The sequence below is a fragment of the Strongylocentrotus purpuratus genome, unplaced genomic scaffold, assembly GCF_000002235.5.
Source record: "Strongylocentrotus purpuratus isolate Spur 01 unplaced genomic scaffold, Spur_5.0 spur5_scaffold_13, whole genome shotgun sequence".
NCBI classification, from domain to species: Eukaryota; Metazoa; Echinodermata; class Echinoidea; order Camarodonta; family Strongylocentrotidae; genus Strongylocentrotus; species Strongylocentrotus purpuratus.
The window spans coordinates 19094329-19115487 of record NW_022145598.1 but is presented as its reverse complement, the minus strand read 5'-3'; the positions used below and the strand labels follow the sequence as shown (position 1 = coordinate 19115487).

The following is a 21159-nucleotide window of genomic DNA, read 5'->3' as shown; positions in this document are numbered from 1 at the left end:
AACTATGTCATCACATAATGATGTCGTATGTAATTTTTTTCTTGCATCATTGTCCCCCCCCCCCCCGCTCTCTCTCTCTCTCTCTCTCTCTCTCTCTCTCTCTCTCTCTCTCTCTTTCCAGGCTGGCCCTTACCTTACCTTACCAACAATTCTTGATTTATTAGAAAACTCGCTTTGTTCTGTTTTGCTCTATTGTACTTTTTTCTTTTCTCTCATCACTCTCTCTCTCTCTCTTCTTTTTTCTTCCCCATCACCATTTCCCCTACACATGACGTCTTCTTTCCTTCTCAACTTTCCTCTGTTGTTGTTTTGTTCTGTTTTGCGCTTTCGCTCTCCATCCTTTTGTACAATATCTTCCCATTTTCTCCTTTTAATATACATCAATCCATCTCTTTTGTAAATATTTCCCATATGTAATTGTTTCTAGTCTTATATGCAGTAGCATACGCAGGATTTTTTCAAGAGGGGGGGGGGGGGGTAACATTTTTAAATCGGGCCGAAAATTTCGCAACGACTCAGCCAGCAGCTGAATAAGCGGGGTTTAATAACAGGACACTTTTTTTTTTGGTCTAAAAAAAAAATCGCAACGACTCAGCCAGCTGCTGAATAAGCGTACACGCCTGCTTATAAGGTAGTTTAGTTGTTAAATGTTTTTTCTTCTAAGTAATTAAAGCATTCAGGTATTATATTCTGTTTGGGGACCTTGCTCTAACAAGCCCAGCATTATAAGGTCTCCTCTTTCTTTCATGCACATAACGTGATCTTATACATTAAGTAACTTTTTTTATAGAGTTTTATGTTGATATTGCACTTCAAATTATGTTTGTTATATTGATAATCTGCTGTTCCTGTTACATTTTTTGAAATCCTATGTACAAATGTTTGTGAAAGAAGAAATAAAATGAACTATGAACTATGAACTACGACTAAAACGAAGAAGAAAAAAAGAAGAAGAAGGAGGAGGAAAAGGAAATAGAAGAAGAAGAAGAGGAAGAAGAGGAAGAAGAAGAAGAAGAAAAAGAAGAAGAAAAGAAGGAAGGAAAAAAAAAAGAAGAAGGAAAAAAAAAGACAAAAGAAGACAAATGAAAAAGAATAATGCTGAACCGAAATCATTGTCAATAAACCAACTCTCAGAGCCATCTACTATAGCGCCATCTGCGATGACGTTTTTATATAGCGCCGCGATATTTTGAAAATGGGTCGGAAACGAAACTCAAGAGAGGAATTGTCGGTGAGATTTTCTGTTTTTATTTACAGTAAAATTGTGTAGTGAAAATAATGAGAGTATGACATTTTCGATGAATTGATTAATAATTTGTTTGTTTCTAGCTAATGCTTCTGAACTAATGAGTGAATGATGATGAGAGTTGACATTTGAAAAAACAGCACGGGCCTTTCGACCAGCGACTCGCACTCGTCCAAGCGGGCGCGGTGGGGTAGGCAACAGGCAGCGACCGGCTGGCTCCACCAACATGCACAACCACTGAACCAGCAATGATTTTCAATCTCTTTCAAATAGCAAACCTAACTTTCACTTTTTAGATCTACAGCCTATCTGATATTAGGAACAACGTTGACAGCTAGCACTCAGTGAAACTTTAACTTTGTTTTCTGATCAATCAAGCAATTCATAGACCTAAGTCATAATAACATAGGTCTACATGTAGGTCTAGATCTAGAATCTAGTCTAGATCTAGGGTGTCTGAACGATTTTTCAATTTTCAATTTGGGATCGTTTTTCACCATTTTTGTTGGATATTGGAGTAAAAAATGTAATCAGAATAATACCTTTCAAATTTCAAGACTCACCGATGTTTCTATCAAAAGATACAGCCCCTCAAAAACTGTGCAATATTCATAGCATTTTGGTCAGAATGGACAGAAAAGTGGTTCACGCAGAGTTATAATTTCTGCTCAAAAGCTGCACAGCTAATGCACAGCACGATATGCAAAGCGTGGAGCAAGGGTATTTTCAAACTGTTGTAACAAATGATCCCTTGGGACTAGAGAAAAAATAAGTGCATGGATATATTCTTTACAGCTGGCCCAACTTATCCCTCGGGGGGGCAGTTCGTGAAATTGGTAAATCTCCGAGTTACCATGGAAACGATGTTTAAATCGCTGTTTTGAGCAAGATATATTTAGAATTCCGGGGGTGGCCCCCTATGGGGAATATGGAGAAAAACCTGCTCTTTCATATGACACCACATTTATTGAGTTTCACCTTCAGGATCATTTGTTATAAAGGTTTGAATTTCAAATTTTTCATAAAATCATTGACCAATTTTGCTTGGTCGCGCAATGCATGTAGACCACATAGGGATGTGTGCAATCTCTATGGGAAAGATTTTAGCACACAACATCGGGTGCGCGATCAGACACCCTACTAGATCTATTATCATTCAACAATAGATCTAGACTTCTAACAGTTAGACCTATTTAGATTAGGGAGTAGGATCGGAGGGGGTCTATTGACTGGTTTCTTTTTTATTTTATTTTTATTATAATTACCATGGCATGAATTAGACCGAATTTTTTGTCTCTTTCGTTCGTTAAGCCTCTTATTTGGGTAGGGTCGGCTCTCTCTTTAGAGACGGAAGCCGACTATACGCATTCCCTTGCTATAACACCATGGCCATTTATGGCCATATTTTTATGCCCCGAAAATCCCCCCAAATGTCATTTTACCTTGTGCATATCCAATTTATGTTATATTGCAACTTAGGCCTAGGCTATAATACATCGGTTCCACTTACCAACTTGACTGAAATAATCTGTTTAGTGGTCCCTTTTTAGGAAATTATGGGTCAAAATCGACATCCATGATGATGTTGAAAATCTTTGCAAGCCGTATTTTAACTCTCGCTACGCATGACGTCATCTAAATCTCATCCCTTCTAGTCTACGCCGAAGCGACATGATTATGAAGGAAAAACTGCACGAGCTACACGTTCGTAATATCACGGTTTTTCATTTTCAATGACAAATGGGGGGATTTTCGGGGCATAAAAATATGGCCATAAATGGCCATGGTGTTAGCAAGGGAATGCATATAGTCGGCTTCCGTCTCTAAAGAGAGAGCCGACCCTACCCAAATTAGAGGCTTAACAAACGAAAGGGACAGAAAATTTGGTCTAGGCATGAATATGATTACATAGATCTAGATATCTAGACTCATACAAGTTGTAACTTGTACATTACAAATACAAGGTTAAAGATCGAGCACATACATGTACAGACATATAGTTTGTATTTACTGGATCCAAGTAGAAATTTCTTTCCTCATTGAAATAACTTCTAGGAAGCCTAATATTTGATTATCAGTAGGGGCGCTGGTCCGAGAATGAGGATCGTCTTCATAAACGAGGATCGTCTTCGTACACACGGACCGATGCGTCCTCAAAAATAAGGACCGTCTGCATTTTTGGAGACGTTTCATATTTTAGATCGGCACATTGGCGATCCAAAAAACGGATTCTGCAATGATTTTCTTAATGCATTTTACATTGACATTGTACAGAGACCTTCACATTATAAGCAATAAATCTTTGGGAAGACGGACAACCCATAAAAGTAGACGGTGAACTAGGGTTATTTTCCCCCCGGGAATCCATTTTTGGCATCGCCAGCAGGCCGTTCTGTAACATGAAACCCCCAGAGCGCTGATGAAAAAAAACGTCCTCGAAAATGCAGACAACCCTTATTTTTGAGGGCGCATTTTGTCCTCGTTTATGAGGATATCCTTGTTTATGAGGACGATCCTCAATCTCAGACCAGCACCCCTACTGATTATACTCTTTATGTTAGTGTATATGAACAACAGCCATAATCTCAAATTTCAGGGAGGAAATGAACTTAATGAAGAGGGCTCTGGTGATACCAATGCTGACGATGCATTCCTAATAATGGACAGTGAAGGAGAGGATGACATCCCAAACACACAACCAGCCGATGATAGGGTGCTCAAAGGTATGACGTTTAAATGTAAAAGGCTAATATGATCGATTCATGCTCAGGACTGCAACATTTCCTACACCAACCATTGAAAATATAACTATACCTTGTCTGCAATGATTTTTTTCTCCGATTTCGGTGAGATTCAGGCGATCAAATTCTTGAAGTTGAGAGTTCAATAACGTGTACCAAACCTTGTGACAGATGTACCAAGAGAAAACAAAGGAGACCCATTTGAGTACGGTGTACACGTTCGCCAACCAAATCCTAATTACTGCAATCAAAGCCCTAATCTTAACCTAAGTTCAAACCTAATTGCAAACTTAACCTTAACCCTATTTCTATAACAAATGCTCCTGTGTTTATTATGTGAACTATGCAATTGAAAGTTACAAATGAATACTTTGAGGGTTATGATGAAGAATACATCCTCAAATTATTGAAAACTATTGAACAAAATGTAATTATTTATACCAATTGCATTCATTTAAAGGGAAAGTCCACCCCCAAAATAAGTTTGTTTCGATAGAGGCAGAATAATAACAAAATCAGGTGAGTGAAAGTTTGAGCAAATTCTGAAAGAAAATAAGAAAGTTATGAATTATTGAAGTTGTGATCAATCAAATACAAATTGGCAACTCTGTGACTTATTATACGAGCTCTCCTTCATTTGCTTTGTGCATAATATTCCATAAAATCATGTTTTCTTCGTTATTGATGACGGAATATATATTTGTTCCTTGCAGGGGGAGTATAGAAACATATTTGCAATTATTATATTTAGGGTGCATGTATGGTTGAAATTTTTCTTGAGGGAAAATGAAAATTTTAGATTTTTTTAGTACTGAGCAAATGGAAGTTGAGCTCGCATGATACGTCATAGAGTTGCCAATTTGTGTTTGATTGATCACAACTTCAAAAATCCTAACTTCCTTATTTTTAATCGGAATTTGCTCAAACTTTCACTGACTTGTTTCTCTCATTTTTCTACTCCTATTAAAATTAACTTAATTTCAGGGTGGACTTCCCCTTTAATGCACCCAGAAATTCTCCATCTCCCCATAAAATAATCAGGAAGCAAATTCCTCTTTTAATATGCAGTGAATGATCATCTTATTGCTTGAATTGTCTCATAGTTGGCAATAGTTTTATGTACAGTTGAAACGCTTGCATCTTTCCCATGAAACGTTATGCTGTGACACCTTCCCCCTTCTTTCTTTTTCTTGAAGATGTCGTTGCATATGTTGAGGTTAGAACCAAGACAGAGAACCGGTCCAAAGGAGTGTCAAAGCAGCTGGAGCTCTTGGGAGCTAAGGTGAGTTCAAGTCCCAGTTGCGTTTAGTATAGCCTACATATTATAGAAAGTCTGTACATCAGAAGTCTATTGCCTGTTTTCTCAAGAGTGACCAAAGTTAAAGGGGAGGACGACCCTGATATTAAGTTGGCTTTATAATAGAAGCCGTAAAATTAAGCAAAACATATGAGTGAAAGTTGAGCAAAATTCATTGAAAATAAGAAAGTGAAGAATTTTTCAAAGAACCATTAAATCAAACACAAATTGGCAGAGGAACTTGCAAGATACGTTTCAGAGTTGCCAATTTGTGTTTGATTGATCGTAACTAAACTTAAAAAATTAATAAATTTCTTACTTTTAATTGCATTTTGCACAAACTTGACTGACCTGTTCATCTCGTTTTTCTGCTTCTATTAAAACCAACTTGATATCAAGGTGGACTTCCTAGCATAAGGGCCCCGTTTTTATAAAACTTGTTATCAATAACAACTTCCACAGTTCTATGACCAATCTGCTCACAGCCGATCAAATGTAAGGATTTCAGTAGCTTTTATTAATAATCAGTCTTACGAAACAGGGCCCAGGTGTTAAATTCAATAGTGTACTAGTGTAATCTTTTTTGTGATTTTAAAGCTATTCATCACAATTGTGATGAGATATAACCTGAAATCTAATAAATACTGCTCACACGCAATCGTATTTTAAAAATCTTTGATTCCTTGTTTTATTTTCTCATCAGGTGGAGAAAAAGTTCACCAATGATGTCACTCATGTGGTATGGAAAGATGGGAAGAAGTCGACACGAGACAGAGCAGTCAAGAAGGGCATCCGGCTTGTGTCTGTCCTATGGGTTGACAGGTAAGAAATAAATAAAGTGAAAACTTTGCACAAAGACCGCTCAAGAAAGTCAAAAATTTGGTCTGTTCATCAAGGAGAATAAATTCCTTGGTAACCTAGAAGAGCCCGCAAACATTGGAGTGCCTTGAGCACCGTGAATGGTGGATATGTGCGTTATAAAAATATCCAATATTATTATCATTATTATTATTATCATTTTCCATCTCATATTTTGATATTTTCTTTCTGCACTTGAACAGTTGTAAGCAGAATCAGGAACATGTGGCGGAGTCTCTCTTTCCTGTTTCAGCCCCTGATGATAAAGATGTTATTCAGATCGGCAAGTTGAAGGTATCTTTGATTGAGGTGTTCTGAATATTCTAGTGTGTGTGGAGAGAGGTGGAGAATGTAGGGAGGGAGGGAGAGGGAGGGAGGAAGCAGAACAACTATTTACTTCTAACATTGCTGTTAGGTAGTTGTGTTATAAGAATATGTGGATTTTATTTTATTTTTAGGATGTAAACAATCAAGCATCATTCAGGCAAAATTATTACTTTCACTTTGCCTACCATATTATCAATATGTATACATGCCTGAAAGTGATGTAACACAGTATTAAAAATTTGTTTTCTCTTTGTGTTTGTTTCTCTCTTCTCCCATATCCTCTCTCGCTCTCTCTTTCTGCATGTCTGTCACATTTGTTCTCTTCTCTCACCTTCTCTTTCTCCCCTTCCTCACTCCCCTCCCCCTGCCTCTTCTCTCTCTCTCTCTCTCTCTCTCACTCTCTTTCTCTCTCTCTCTTTCTCTCTGTCTTTATATCTCTCTCTCTCTTTATCTCTCTCTCTTTCTTTCTCTCTCTCTCTCTCTCTCTCTCTTTCCCTCTCCCTCTCTTTCCCTCTCCCTCTTCCCCCCTCTCTCTATCTCTCTACCCCTTATCTCCCTCTCTCTCCCTCCCTCCCTCTCTCTCTCCCTCCCTCCCTCCCTCTCTCTCCCTCTCCCTCCCTCCCTCTCTCTCCCTCCCCCCTCTCTCCTTCTCTCTCTCTCTCCCTCCCTCTCTCTATGATGCATGCAGAGGATGAAATCCATGCAGCCCAAGGGGGTTGAGGAGGACATTCAGAGGAGTGCTGGGAGGGGAACAAGGAAGAGGCGGGCCAGGATACTCCACCCGTCCCCAGCCCCTCTAACCGCCATCAATCCAGCAATCCTGGTGGCAGAAACACAGCCAATGTCACCACCAGTGAGTATTGATTTACCCCTTCATACAGATTTGGCTTTAGAGATCATTTTTCTCTTTGAGGGTTGGGGATTGTCAGAGATGATAAGAAGTGTTTACCTTGAAAGGGTCCTCATTTACGAGCTCAAGTCGCTCTTTAGAGGTCCCAGCCTATTATGTATTTTGTATTTAATGATTTGTGCTCAACTGTTTATGATGCCAAGTAAACTGAATTAAATTGAACTGAAATTTAAGTATACTATGGCTACCAAGTACCTGAAAATAACTTAAAGATAAGAAAGAAACAACAACAACGAACAAATCTGTGACACTACCAACTATGGCAACACTATCCCTGTCACAGCACTAATGTCCTGAAGGAAAACTTTAATCTGTGTTTGCCACACTCCACCCAGGTGAGGTAAATGGATTGCTGCTATTGTTATGCCTCCGCCACCGAAGGTGGTGCCGGAGGCATCATGTTTTCGGGTTGTCCGTCCGTACGTCCGTACGTCCGTCCCGTTTGACCGTTATCACAATATCTCAAGAATCATTTAAGATTTAAACTTAAGACTCGGGAATAGTATTTATCACCATAGGAAGACGATCTGATTAGATTTTGGAGTACGTAGGTCAAAGGTCACAGGTCACAGAGGTCAACTTATGAAATTCCTTGTATTGAGTTTGTTAGCGCGATATCTCAAGAACCATGTGAGATTTAAACTTCAAACTTAAGGATAGTATATATCACCATAGGAAGACGATCTGATTAGATTTTGGAGCACGTATGTCAAAGGTCAAGGGTCACAGAGGTCAACTTATGAAATTCCATACATTGAGATTGTTATCATGATATCTCAAGAACCACTGGAGATTTAAACTTCAAACTTAGTGATAGTGTGTATCACTACAGGAAAACAATCTGATTACATTTTGGAGCACGTAGGTCAAAGGTCAAGGGTCATAGAGGTCAACTTATGAAATTCCATACATTGAGATTGTTATCATGATATCTCAAGAACCACTGGAGATGTAAAAACTTCAAACTTAAGGATAGTATGTATCACCATAGAAAGACGATCTGATTAGCTTTTGGAGCACGTAGATCAAAGGTCAAGGGTCACAGAGGTCAACTTATGAAATTCCATACATTGAGATCGTTATCGCGATATCTCAAGAACCACTGGATAATTTTCACTTCAAACTTAATGATAGTATGTATCACCATATCATAATATCTCAAGAACCACTGGAGATTTAAACTTCAAACTTAATGATAGTGTGTATCACCATAGGAAGACAATCTGATTAGATTTTGGAGCAGGTAGGTCAAAGGTCAAGGGTCACAGAGGTCAACTTATGAAATTCCATACGTTGAGATTGTTATCATGATATCTCAAGAACCACTGGAGATTTAAACTCCAAACTTGTTTAAATTGCTCTATGGCGGAGGCATCATTTTCGACTGCGCGCAGTCAAAATTCCATCTAGTTTTTAATAGGCTAGTTTCTCCACAATGAATGTGCCTACATGCCATTAGATGGATCTTGACCCCCATATCCCTTTGAAAGGGGCATAGGGGCAAATATTGTGATAATTTGAATAAACACCAATTTCAGGCCAAAATGGTAAGGGCCGGGGTGGTTCAGCATTTTCGAGGAAAATATTATATTTTTTGAATAGGCTAGTTTCCCCACAATCAATGTACATACATGCCATTAGATGGATCCTGACCCCCATATCCCTTTGAAAGGGGCGTAGTGGCAAATATTGTAAAAATTTTAATTATCACAACTTTCGGGCCGAAATTGTAAGGGCCGGGGTGGTTCAGCATTTTGAAGGAAAAAATTATATTTTTTGATTAGGCTAGTTTCCCCACAATGAATGTCCATACATGCCATTAGATGGATCTTGACCCCCATATCCCTTTGAAATGGGCGTAGGGGCAAATATTGTGATAATTTGAATAAACACCAATTTCAGGCCGAAATGGTAAGGGCTGGGGTGGTTCAGCATTTTGGAGGAAAATATTATATTTTTTGAATAGGCTAGTTTCCCCACAATGAATGTACATACATGCCATTAGATGGATCCTGACCCCCATATCCCTTTGGAAGGGGTGTAGGGGCAAATATTGTAAAAATTTGAATTATCACAACTTTCGTGCCGAAATGGTAAGGGCCGGGGTGGTTCAGCATTTTGAAGGAAAAAATTATATTTTTTGATTAGGCTAGTTTCCCCACAATGAATGTCCATACATGCCATTAGATGGATCTTGACCCCCATATCCCTTTGAAATGGGCGTAGGGGCAAATATTGTGATAATTTGAATAAACACCAATTTCAGGCCGAAATGGTAAGGGCCGGGGTGGTTCAGCATTTTGGAGGAAAATATTATATTTTTTGAATAGGCTAGTTTCCCCACAATGAATGTACATACATGCCATTAGATGGATCCTGACCCCCATATCCCTTTGGAAGGGGCGTAGGGGCAAATATTGTAAAAATTTGAATTATCACAACTTTCGGGCCGAAATGGTAAGGGCCGGGGTGGTTCAGCATTTTGGAGGAAAATATATATTTTTTTTAATAGGTTAGTTTTCCCACAATGAATGTACATACATGCCATTAGATGGATCCTGACCCCCATATCTCTTTGAAAGGGGCGTAGGGGCAAATATTGTAAAAATTTGAATTATCACAATTTTCGGGCCGAAATTAGAAGGTCCGGGGTGGTTCAGCATTTTGGAGGAAAATATTTTTTTTTTTTCATAGGTTAGTTTCCCCACAATGAATGTCCATACATGCCATTAGATGGATCTTGACCCCCATATCCCTTTGAAAGGGGCGTAGGGGCAAATATTGTGATAATTTGAATAAACACCAATTTCAGGCCGAAATGGTAAGGGCCGGGGTGGTTCAGGATTTTGGAGGAAAATATACATTTTTTTTTAATAGGTTAGTTTCCCCACAATGAATGTCCATACATGCCATTAGATGGATCCTGACCCCCATATCCCTTTGAAAGGGGCGTAGTGGCAAATATTGTAAAAATTTTAATTATCACAACTTTCGGGCCGAAATTGTAAGGGCCGGGGTGGTTCAGCATTTTGAAGGAAAAAATTGTATTTTTTGATTAGACTAGTTTCCCCACAATGAATGTCCATACATGCCATTAGATGGATCTTGACCCCCATATCCCTTTGAAAGGGGCGTAGGGGCAAATATTGTGATAATTTGAATAAACACCAATTTCAGGCCGAAATGGTAAGGGCCGGGGTGGTTCAGCATTTTCGAGGAAAATATTATATTTTTTGAATAGGCTAGTTTCCCCACAATGAATGTACATACATGCCATTACATGGATCCTGACCCCCGTATCCCTTTGAAAGGGGCGTAGGGGCAAATATTGTAAAAATTTGAATTATCACAACTTTCGGGCCGAAATGGTAAGGTCCGGGGTGGCTAAGCATTTTGGAGGAAAATATATATTTTTATGCCTCCGCCACCGAAGGTGGTGCCGGAGGCATCATGTTTTCGGGTTGTCCGTCCGTACGTCCGTCCGTCCGTACGTCCGTCCGTCCGTACGTCCGTCCGTCCGTCCGTCCGTCCGTCCGTCCCGTTTGACCGTTATCACAATATCTCAAGAACCATTTAAGATTTAAACTTAAGACTCGGGAATAGTATTTATCACCATAGGAAGACGATCTGATTAGATTTTGGAGTACGTAGGTCAAAGGTCACAGGTCACAGAGGTCAACTTATGAAATTCCTTGTATTGAGTTTGTTAGCGCGATATCTCAAGAACCATGTGAGATTTAAACTTCAAACTTAAGGATAGTATATATCACCATAGGAAGACGATCTGATTAGATTTTGGAGCACGTATGTCAAAGGTCAAGGGTCACAGAGGTCAACTTATGAAATTCCATACATTGAGATTGTTATCATGATATCTCAAGAACCACTGGAGATTTAAACTTCAAACTTAGTGATAGTGTGTATCACTATAGGAAAACAATCTGATTGGATTTTGGAGCACGTATGTCAAAGGTCAAGGGTCACAGAGGTCAACTTATGAAATTCCATACATTGAGATTGTTATCATGATATCTCAAGAACCACTGGAGATTTAAACTTCAAACTTAGTGATAGTGTGTATCACTATAGGAAAACGATCTGATTAGATTTTGGAGCACGTAGGTCAAAGGTCAAGGGTCACAGAGGTCAACTTATGAAATTCCATACATTGAGATTGTTATCATGATATCTCAAGAACCACTGGAGATTTAAACTCCAAACTTGTTTAAATTGCTCTATGGCGGAGGCATCATTTTCGACTGCGCGCAGTCAAAATTCCATCTAGTTTTTAATAGGTTAGTTTTCCCACAATGAATGTCCTTACATGCCATTAGATGGATCTTGACCCCGATATCCCTTTGAAAGGGGCGTAGGGGCAAATATTGTGATAATTTGAATAAACACCAATTTCAGGCCAAAATGGTAAGGGCCGGGGTGGTTCAGCATTTTCGAGGAAAATATTATATTTTTTGAATAGGCTAGTTTCCCCACAATGAATGTACATACATGCCATTAGATGGATCCTGACCCCCATATCCCTTACAAAGGGGCATAGTGGCAAATATTGTAAAAATTTGAATTATCACAACTTTCGGGCCGAAATTGTAAGGGCCGGGGTGGTTCAGCATTTTGAAGGAAAAAATTATATTTTTTGATTAGGCTAGTTTCCCCACAATGAATGTACATACATGCCATTAGATGGATCCTGACCCCCATATCCCTTTGAAAGGGGCGTAGGGGCAAATTTTGTGATAATTTGAATAAACACCAATTTCAGGCCAAAATGGTAAGGGCCGGGGTGGTTCAGCATTTTGGAGGAAAATATTATATTTTTTGAATAGGCTAGTTTCCCCACAATCAATGTACATACATGCCATTAGATGGATCCTGACCCCCATATCCCTTTGGAAGGGGCGTAGGGGCAAATGTTGAAAAAATTTGAATTATCACAACTTTTGGGCCGAAATTAGAAGGTCCGGTGTGGTTCAGCATTTTGGAGGAAAATATATATTTTTTTTAATAGGTTAGTTTCCCCACAATGAATGTCCATACATGCCATTAGATGGATCCTGACCCCCATATCCCTTTGAAAGGGGCGTAGGGGCAAATATTGTGATAATTTGAATAAACACCAATTTCAGGCCGAAATGGTAAGGTCCGGGGTGGTTCAGCATTTTGGAGGAAAATATATATTTTTTTTAATAGGTTAGTTTCCCCACAATGAATGTCCATACATGCCATTAGATGGATCTTGACCCCCATATCCCTTTGAAAGTGGCGTAGGGGCAAATATTGTGATAATTTGAATAAACACCAATTTCAGGCCGAAATGGTAAGGGCCGGGGTGGTTCAGGATTTTGGAGAAAATATATATTTTTTTTAATAGGCTAGTTTCTCCACAATGAATGTACCTACATGCCATTAGATGGATCTTGACCCCCATATCCCTTTGAAAGGGGCATAGGGGCAAATATTGTGATAATTTGAATAAACACCAATTTCAGGCCAAAATGGTAAGGGCCGGGGTGGTTCAGCATTTTCGAGGAAAATATTATATTTTTTGAATAGGCTAGTTTCCCCACAATGAATGTACATACATGCCATTAGATGGATCCTGACCCCCATATCCCTTTGAAAGGGGCATAGTGGCAAATATTGGAAAAATTTGAATAATCACAACTTTCGGGCCGAAATTGTAAGGGCCGGGGTGGTTCAGCATTTTGAAGGAAAAAATTATATTTTTTGATTAGGCTAGTTTCCCCACAATAATGTACATACATGCCATTAGATGGATCCTGACCCCCATATATCCCTTTGAAAGGGGCGTAGGGGCAAATATTGTAAAATTTTGAATTATCACAACTTTCGTGCCGAAATTGTAAGGGCCGGGGTGGTTCAGCATTTTCGAGGAAAATATTTTTTTTTTTTAATAGGCTAGTTTCCCCACAATGAATGTCCATACATGCCATTACATGGATCCTGACCCCCGTATCCCTTTGAAAGGGGCGTAGGGGCAAATATTGTAAAAATTTGAATTATCACAACTTTCGGGCCGAAATGGTAAGGTCCGGGGTGGCTAAGCATTTTGGAGGAAAATATATATTTTTTTAATAGGTTAGTTTTCCCACAATGAATGTCCTTACATGCCATTAGATGGATCTTGACCCCGATATCCCTTTGAAAGGGGCGTAGGGGCAAATATTGTGATAATTTGAATAAACACCAATTTCAGGCCAAAATGGTAAGGGCCGGGGTGGTTCAGCATTTTCGAGGAAAATATTATATTTTTTGAATAGGCTAGTTTCCCCACAATGAATGTACATACATGCCATTAGATGGATCCTGACCCCCATATCCCTTACAAAGGGGCATAGTGGCAAATATTGTAAAAATTTGAATTATCACAACTTTCGGGCCGAAATTGTAAGGGCCGGGGTGGTTCAGCATTTTGAAGGAAAAAATTATATTTTTTGATTAGGCTAGTTTCCCCACAATGAATGTACATACATGCCATTAGATGGATCCTGACCCCCATATCCCTTTGAAAGGGGCGTAGGGGCAAATTCTGTGATAATTTGAATAAACACCAATTTCAGGCCAAAATGGTAAGGGCCTGGGTGGTTCAGCATTTTGGAGGAAAATATTATATTTTTTGAATAGGCTAGTTTCCCCACAATCAATGTACATACATGCCATTAGATGGATCCTGACCCCCATATCCCTTTGGAAGGGGCGTAGGGGCAAATGTTGAAAAAATTTGAATTATCACAACTTTTGGGCCGAAATTAGAAGGTCCGGTGTGGTTCAGCATTTTGGAGGAAAATATATATTTTTTTTTAATAGGTTAGTTTCCCCACAATGAATGTCCATACAGCCATTAGATGGATCCTGACCCCCATATCCCTTTGAAAGTGGCGTAGGGGCAAATATTGTGATAATTTGAATAAACACCAATTTCAGGCCGAAATGGTAAGGGCCGGGGTGGTTCAGGATTTTGGAGGAAAATATATATTTTTTTTAATAGGCTAGTTTCTCCACAATGAATGTACCTACATGCCATTAGATGGATCTTGACCCCCATATCCCTTTGAAAGGGGCATAGGGGCAAATATTGTGATAATTTAAATAAACACCAATTTCAGGCCAAAATGGTAAGGGCCGGGGTGGTTCAGCATTTTCGAGGAAAATATTATATTTTTTGAATAGGCTAGTTTCCCCACAATCAATGTACATACATGCCATTAGATGGATCCTGACCCCCATATCCCTTTGAAAGGGGCATAGTGGCAAATATTGGAAAAATTTGAATAATCACAACTTTCGGGCCGAAATTGTAAGGGCCGGGGTGGTTCAGCATTTTGAAGGAAAAATTATATTTTTTGATTAGGCTAGTTTCCCCACAATAAATGTACATACATGCCATTAGATGGATCCTGACCCCCATATATCCCTTTGAAAGGGGCGTAGGGGCAAATATTGTAAAATTTTGAATTATCACAACTTTCGTGCCGAAATTGTAAGGGCCGGGGTGGTTCAGCATTTTCGAGGAAAATATTTTTTTTTTTTAATAGGCTAGTTTCCCCACAATGAATGTACATACATGCCATTACATGGATCCTGACCCCCGTATCCCTTTGAAAGGGGCGTAGGGGCAAATATTGTAAAAATTTGAATTATCACAACTTTCGGGCCGAAATGGTAAGGTCCGGGGTGGCTCAGCATTTTGGAGGAAAATATATATTTTTTTTAATAGGTTAGTTTTCCCACAATGAATGTCCATACATGCCATTAGATGGATCTTGACCCCCATATCCCTTTGAAAGGGGCGTAGGGGCAAATATTGAGATAATTTGAATAAACACCAATTTCAGGCCGAAATGGTAAGGGCCGGGGTGGTTCAGGATTTTGGAGGAAAATATACATTTTTTTTTAATAGGTTAGTTTCCCCACAATGAATGTCCATACATGCCATTAGATGGATCCTGACCCCCATATCCCTTTGAAAGGGGCGTAGTGGCAAATATTGTAAAAATTTGAATTATCACAACTTTGGGTCCGAAATTCTAAGGGCCGGGGTGGTTCAGCATTTTGGAGGAAAATATATATATTTTTTTTAATAGGTTAGTTTCCCCACAATGAATGTACCTACATGCCATTAGATGGATCTTGACCCCCATATCCCTTTGAAAGGGGCGTAGGGGCAAATGTTGTAAAAATTTGAATTATCACAACTTTTGGGCCGAAATTAGAAGGTCCGGGGTGGTTCAGCATTTTGGAGGAAAATATATATATTTTTTTAATAGGTTAGTTTCCCCACAATGAATGTCCATACATGCCATTAGATGGATCCTGACCCCCATATCCCTTTGAAAGGGGCGTAGTGGCAAATATTGTAAAAATTTGAATTATCACAACTTTCGGTCCGAAATTGTAAGGGCCGGGGTGGTTCAGCATTTTGGAGGAAAATATATATTTTTTTTTAATTGGTTTAGTTTCCCCACAATGAATGTACCTACATGCCATTAGATGGATCCTGACCCCCATATCCCTTTGAAAGTAGGGGCAAATATTGTGATAATTTGAATAAACACCCATTTCAGGCCGAAATGGTAAGGGCCGGGGTGGTTCAGCATTTTGGAGGAAAATATATATTTTTTTTAATAGGCTAGTTTCTCCACAATGAATGTACATACATGCCATTAGATGGATCCTGACCCCCATATCTCTTTGAAAGGGGCATAGTGTCAAATATTGTAAAAATTTGAATTATCACAACTTTCGGGCCGAAATTGTAAGGGCCGGGGTGGTTCAGCATTTTGAAGGAAAAAATTATATTTTTTGATTAGGCTAGTTTCCCACAATGAATGTCCATACATGCCATTAGATGGATCTTGACCCTCATATCCCTTTGAAAGGGGCGTAGGGGCAAATATTGTGATAATTTGAATGAACACCAATTTCAGGCCGAAATGGTAAGGGCCGGGGTGGTTCAGCATTTTGGAGGAAAATATGTTATTTTTTTAATAGGCTAGTTTCCCCACAATGAATGTACATACATGCCATTAGATGGATCCTGACCCCCATATCCCTTTGAAAGGGGCGTAGGGGCAAATATTGTAAAAATTTGAATTATCACAACTTTCGGGCCGAAATTAGAAGGTCCTGGGTGGTTCAGCATTTTGGAGGAAAATATATATTTTTTTTAATAGGTTAGTTTCCCCATAATGAATGTCCATACATGCCATTAGATGGATCTTGACCCCCATATCCCTTTGAAAGGGGCGTAGGGGCAAATATTGTGATAATTTGAATAAACACCAATTTCAGGCCGAAATGGTAAGGGCCGGGGTGGTTTAGGATTTTGGAGGAAAATATATATTTTTTTTAATAGGCTAGTTTCTCCACAATGAATGTACCTACATGCCATTAGATGGATCTTGACCCCCATATCCCTTTGAAAGGGGCATAGGGGCAAATATTGTGATAATTTGAATAAACACCAATTTCAGGCCAAAATGGTAAGGGCCGGGGTGGTTCAGGATTTTCGAGGAAAATATTATATTTTTTGAATAGGCTAGTTTCCCCACAATCAATGTACATACATGCCATTACATGAATCCTGACCTCCATATCCCTTTGAAAGGGGCATAGGGGCAAATATTGTGATAATTTGAATAAACACCAATTTCAGGCCAAAATGGTAAGGGCCGGGGTGGTTCAGCATTTTCGAGGAAAATATTATATTTTTTGAATAGGCTAGTTTCCCCACAATCAATGTACATACATGCCATTAGATGGATCCTGACCCCATATCCCTTTGAAAGGGGCATAGTGGCAAATATTGGAAAAATTTGAATAATCACAACTTTCGGGCCGAAATTGTAAGGGCCGGGGTGGTTCAGCATTTTGAAGGAAAAATTATATTTTTTGATTAGGCTAGTTTCCCCACAATAAATGTACATACATGCCATTAGATGGATCCTGACCCCCATATATCCCTTTGAAAGGGGCGTAGGGGCAAATATTGTAAAATTTTGAATTATCACAACTTTCGTGCCGAAATTGTAAGGGCCGGGGTGGTTCAGCATTTTCGAGGAAAATATATTTTTTTTTTAATAGGCTAGTTTCCCCACAATGAATGTCCATACATGCCATTACATGGATCCTGACCCCCGTATCCCTTTGAAAGGGGCGTAGGGGCAAATATTGTAAAAATTTGAATTATCACAACTTTCGGGCCGAAATGGTAAGGTCCGGGGTGGCTAGGAATTTTGGAGGAAAATATATATTTTTTTTAATAGGTTAGTTTTCCCACAATGAATGTCCTTACATGCCATTAGATGGATCTTGACCCCGATATCCCTTTGAAAGGGGCGTAGGGGCAAATATTGTGATAATTTGAATAAACACCAATTTCAGGCCAAAATGGTAAGGGCCGGGGTGGTTCAGCATTTTCGAGGAAAATATTATATTTTTTGAATAGGCTAGTTTCCCCACAATGAATGTACATACATGCCATTAGATGGATCCTGACCCCCATATCCCTTACAAAAGGGGCATAGTGGCAAATATTGTAAAAATTTGAATTATCACAACTTTCGGGCCGAAATTGTAAGGGCCGGGGTGGTTCAGCATTTTGAAGGAAAAAATTATATTTTTTGATTAGGCTAGTTTCCCCACAATGAATGTACATACATGCCATTAGATGGATCCTGACCCCCATATCCCTTTGAAAGGGGCGTAGGGGCAAATTCTGTGATAATTTGAATAAACACCAATTTCAGGCCAAAATGGTAAGGGCCTGGGTGGTTCAGCATTTTGGAGGAAAATATTATATTTTTTGAATAGGCTAGTTTCCCCACAATCAATGTACATACATGCCATTAGATGGATCCTGACCCCCATATCCCTTTGGAAGGGGCGTAGGGGCAAATGTTGAAAAAATTTGAATTATCACAACTTTTGGGCCGAAATTAGAAGGTCCGGTGTGGTTCAGCATTTTGGAGGAAAATATATATTTTTTTTTAATAGGTTAGTTTCCCCACAATGAATGTCCATACATGCCATTAGATGGATCCTGACCCCATATCCCTTTGAAAGGGGCGTAGGGGCAAATATTGTGATAATTTGAATAAACACCAATTTCAGGCCGAAATGGTAAGGTCCGGGGTGGTTCAGCATTTTGGAGGAAATATATATTTTTTTTAATAGGTTAGTTTCCCCACAATGAATGTCCATACATGCCATTAGATGGATCTTGACCCCCATATCCCTTTGAAAGTGGCGTAGGGGCAAATATTGTGATAATTTGAATAAACACCAATTTCAGGCCGAAATGGTAAGGGCCGGGGTGGTTCAGGATTTTGGAGGAAAATATATATTTTTTTTAATAGGCTAGTTTCTCCACAATGAATGTACCTACATGCCATTAGATGGATCTTGACCCCCATATCCCTTTGAAAGGGGCATAGGGGCAAATATTGTGATAATTTAAATAAACACCAATTTCAGGCCAAAATGGTAAGGGCCGGGGTGGTTCAGCATTTTCGAGGAAAATATTATATTTTTTGAATAGGCTAGTTTCCCCACAATCAATGTACATACATGCCATTAGATGGATCCTGACCCCCATATCCCTTTGAAAGGGGCATAGTGGCAAATATTGGAAAAATTTGAATAATCACAACTTTCGGGCCGAAATTGTAAGGGCCGGGGTGGTTCAGCATTTTGAAGGAAAAATTATATTTTTTGATTAGGCTAGTTTCCCCACAATAAATGTACATACATGCCATTAGATGGATCCTGACCCCCATATATCCCTTTGAAAGGGGCGTAGGGGCAAATATTGTAAATTTTGAATTATCACAACTTTCGTGCCGAAATTGTAAGGGCCGGGGTGGTTCAGCATTTTCGAGGAAAATATTTTTTTTTTTAATAGGCTAGTTTCCCCACAATGAATGTACATACATGCCATTACATGGATCCTGACCCCCGTATCCCTTTGAAAGGGGCGTAGGGGCAAATATTGTAAAAATTTGAATTATCACAACTTTCGGCCGAAATGGTAAGGTCCGGGGTGGCTCAGCATTTTGGAGGAAAATATATATTTTTTTTAATAGGTTAGTTTTCCCACAATGAATGTCCATACATGCCATTAGATGGATCTTGACCCCCATATCCCTTTGAAAGGGGCGTAGGGGCAAATATTGAGATAATTTGAATAAACACCAATTTCAGGCCGAAATGGTAAGGGCCGGGGTGGTTCAGGATTTTGGAGGAAAATATACATTTTTTTTTAATAGGTTAGTTTCCCCACAATGAATGTCCATACATGCCATTAGATGGATCCTGACCCCCATATCCCTTTGAAAGGGGCGTAGTGGCAAATATTGTAAAAATTTGAATTATCACAACTTTGGGTCCGAAATTCTAAGGGCCGGGGTGGTTCAGCATTTTGGAGGAAAATATATATTTTTTTTTAATAGGTTAGTTTCCCCACAATGAATGTACCTACATGCCATTAGATGGATCTTGACCCCCATATCCCTTTGAAAGGGGCGTAGGGGCAAATGTTGTAAAAATTTGAATTATCACAACTTTTGGGCCGAAATTAGAAGGTCCGGGTGGTTCAGCATTTTGGAGGAAAATATATATTTTTTTTTATAGGTTAGTTTCCCCACAATGAATGTCCATACATGCCATTAGATGGATCCTGACCCCCATATCCCTTTGAAAGGGGCGTAGTGGCAAATATTGTAAAAATTTGAATTATCACAACTTTCGGGCCGAAATGGTAAGGTCCGGGGTGGCTAAGCATTTTGGAGGAAAATATATATTTTTTTTAATAGGTTAGTTTTCCCACAATGAATGTCCTTACATGCCATTAGATGGATCTTGACCCCGATATCCCTTTGAAAGGGGCGTAGGGGCAAATATTGTGATAATTTGAATAAACACCAATTTCAGGCCAAAATGGTAAGGGCCGGGGTGGTTCAGCATTTTCGAGGAAAATATTATATTTTTTGAATAGGCTAGTTTCCCCACAATGAATGTACATACATGCCATTAGATGGATCCTGACCCCCATATCCCTTACAAAGGGGCATAGTGGCAAATATTGTAAAAATTTGAATTATCACAACTTTCGGGCCGAAATTGTAAGGGCCGGGGTGGTTCAGCATTTTGAAGGAAAAAATTATTTTTTGATTAGGCTAGTTTCCCCACAATGAATGTACATACATGCCATTAGATGGATCCTGACCCCCATATCCCTTTGAAAGGGGCGTAGGGGCAAATTCTGTGATAATTTGAATAAACACCAATTTCAGGCCAAATGGTAAGGGCCTGGGTGGTTCAGCATTTTGGAGGAAAATAATTATTTTTTTGAATAGGCTAGTTTCCCCACAATCAATGTACATACATGCCATTAGATGGATCCTGACCCCCATATCCCTTTGGAAGGGGCGTAGGGGCAAATGTTGAAAAATTTGAATTATCACAACTTTTGGGCCGAAATTAGAAGGTCCGGGTGGTTCAGCATTTTGGAGGAAAATATATATTTTTTTTTAATAGGTTAGTTTCCCCACAATGAATGTCCATACATGCCATTAGATGGATCCTGACCCCCATATCCCTTTGAAAGGGGCGTAGGGGCAAATATTGTGATAATTTGAATAAACACCAATTTCAGGCCGAAATGGTAAGGTCCGGGGTGGTTCAGCATTTTGGAGGAAAATATATATTTTTTTAATAGGTTAGTTTCCCCACAATGAATGTCCAT

The 21159-nt window shown here is 39.2% G+C and overlaps 1 protein-coding gene across 1 annotated transcript; it reads left to right on the top strand.

The window, feature by feature from the left end:
- The first annotated feature begins 1147 nt into the window (after positions 1-1147).
- LOC756999 (microcephalin) lies at positions 1148-7744 on the top strand. The gene is made up of 6 exons (XM_011670703.2): positions 1148-1231; positions 3843-3969; positions 5184-5269; positions 5988-6106; positions 6346-6436; positions 7158-7744. The coding sequence occupies exons 1-6, from the start codon at positions 1196-1198 to the stop codon at positions 7533-7535; spliced, it is 837 nt and encodes a 278-aa protein (XP_011669005.2). The 5' UTR covers positions 1148-1195; the 3' UTR covers positions 7536-7744.
- The last annotated feature ends 13415 nt before the right edge of the window (positions 7745-21159 follow it).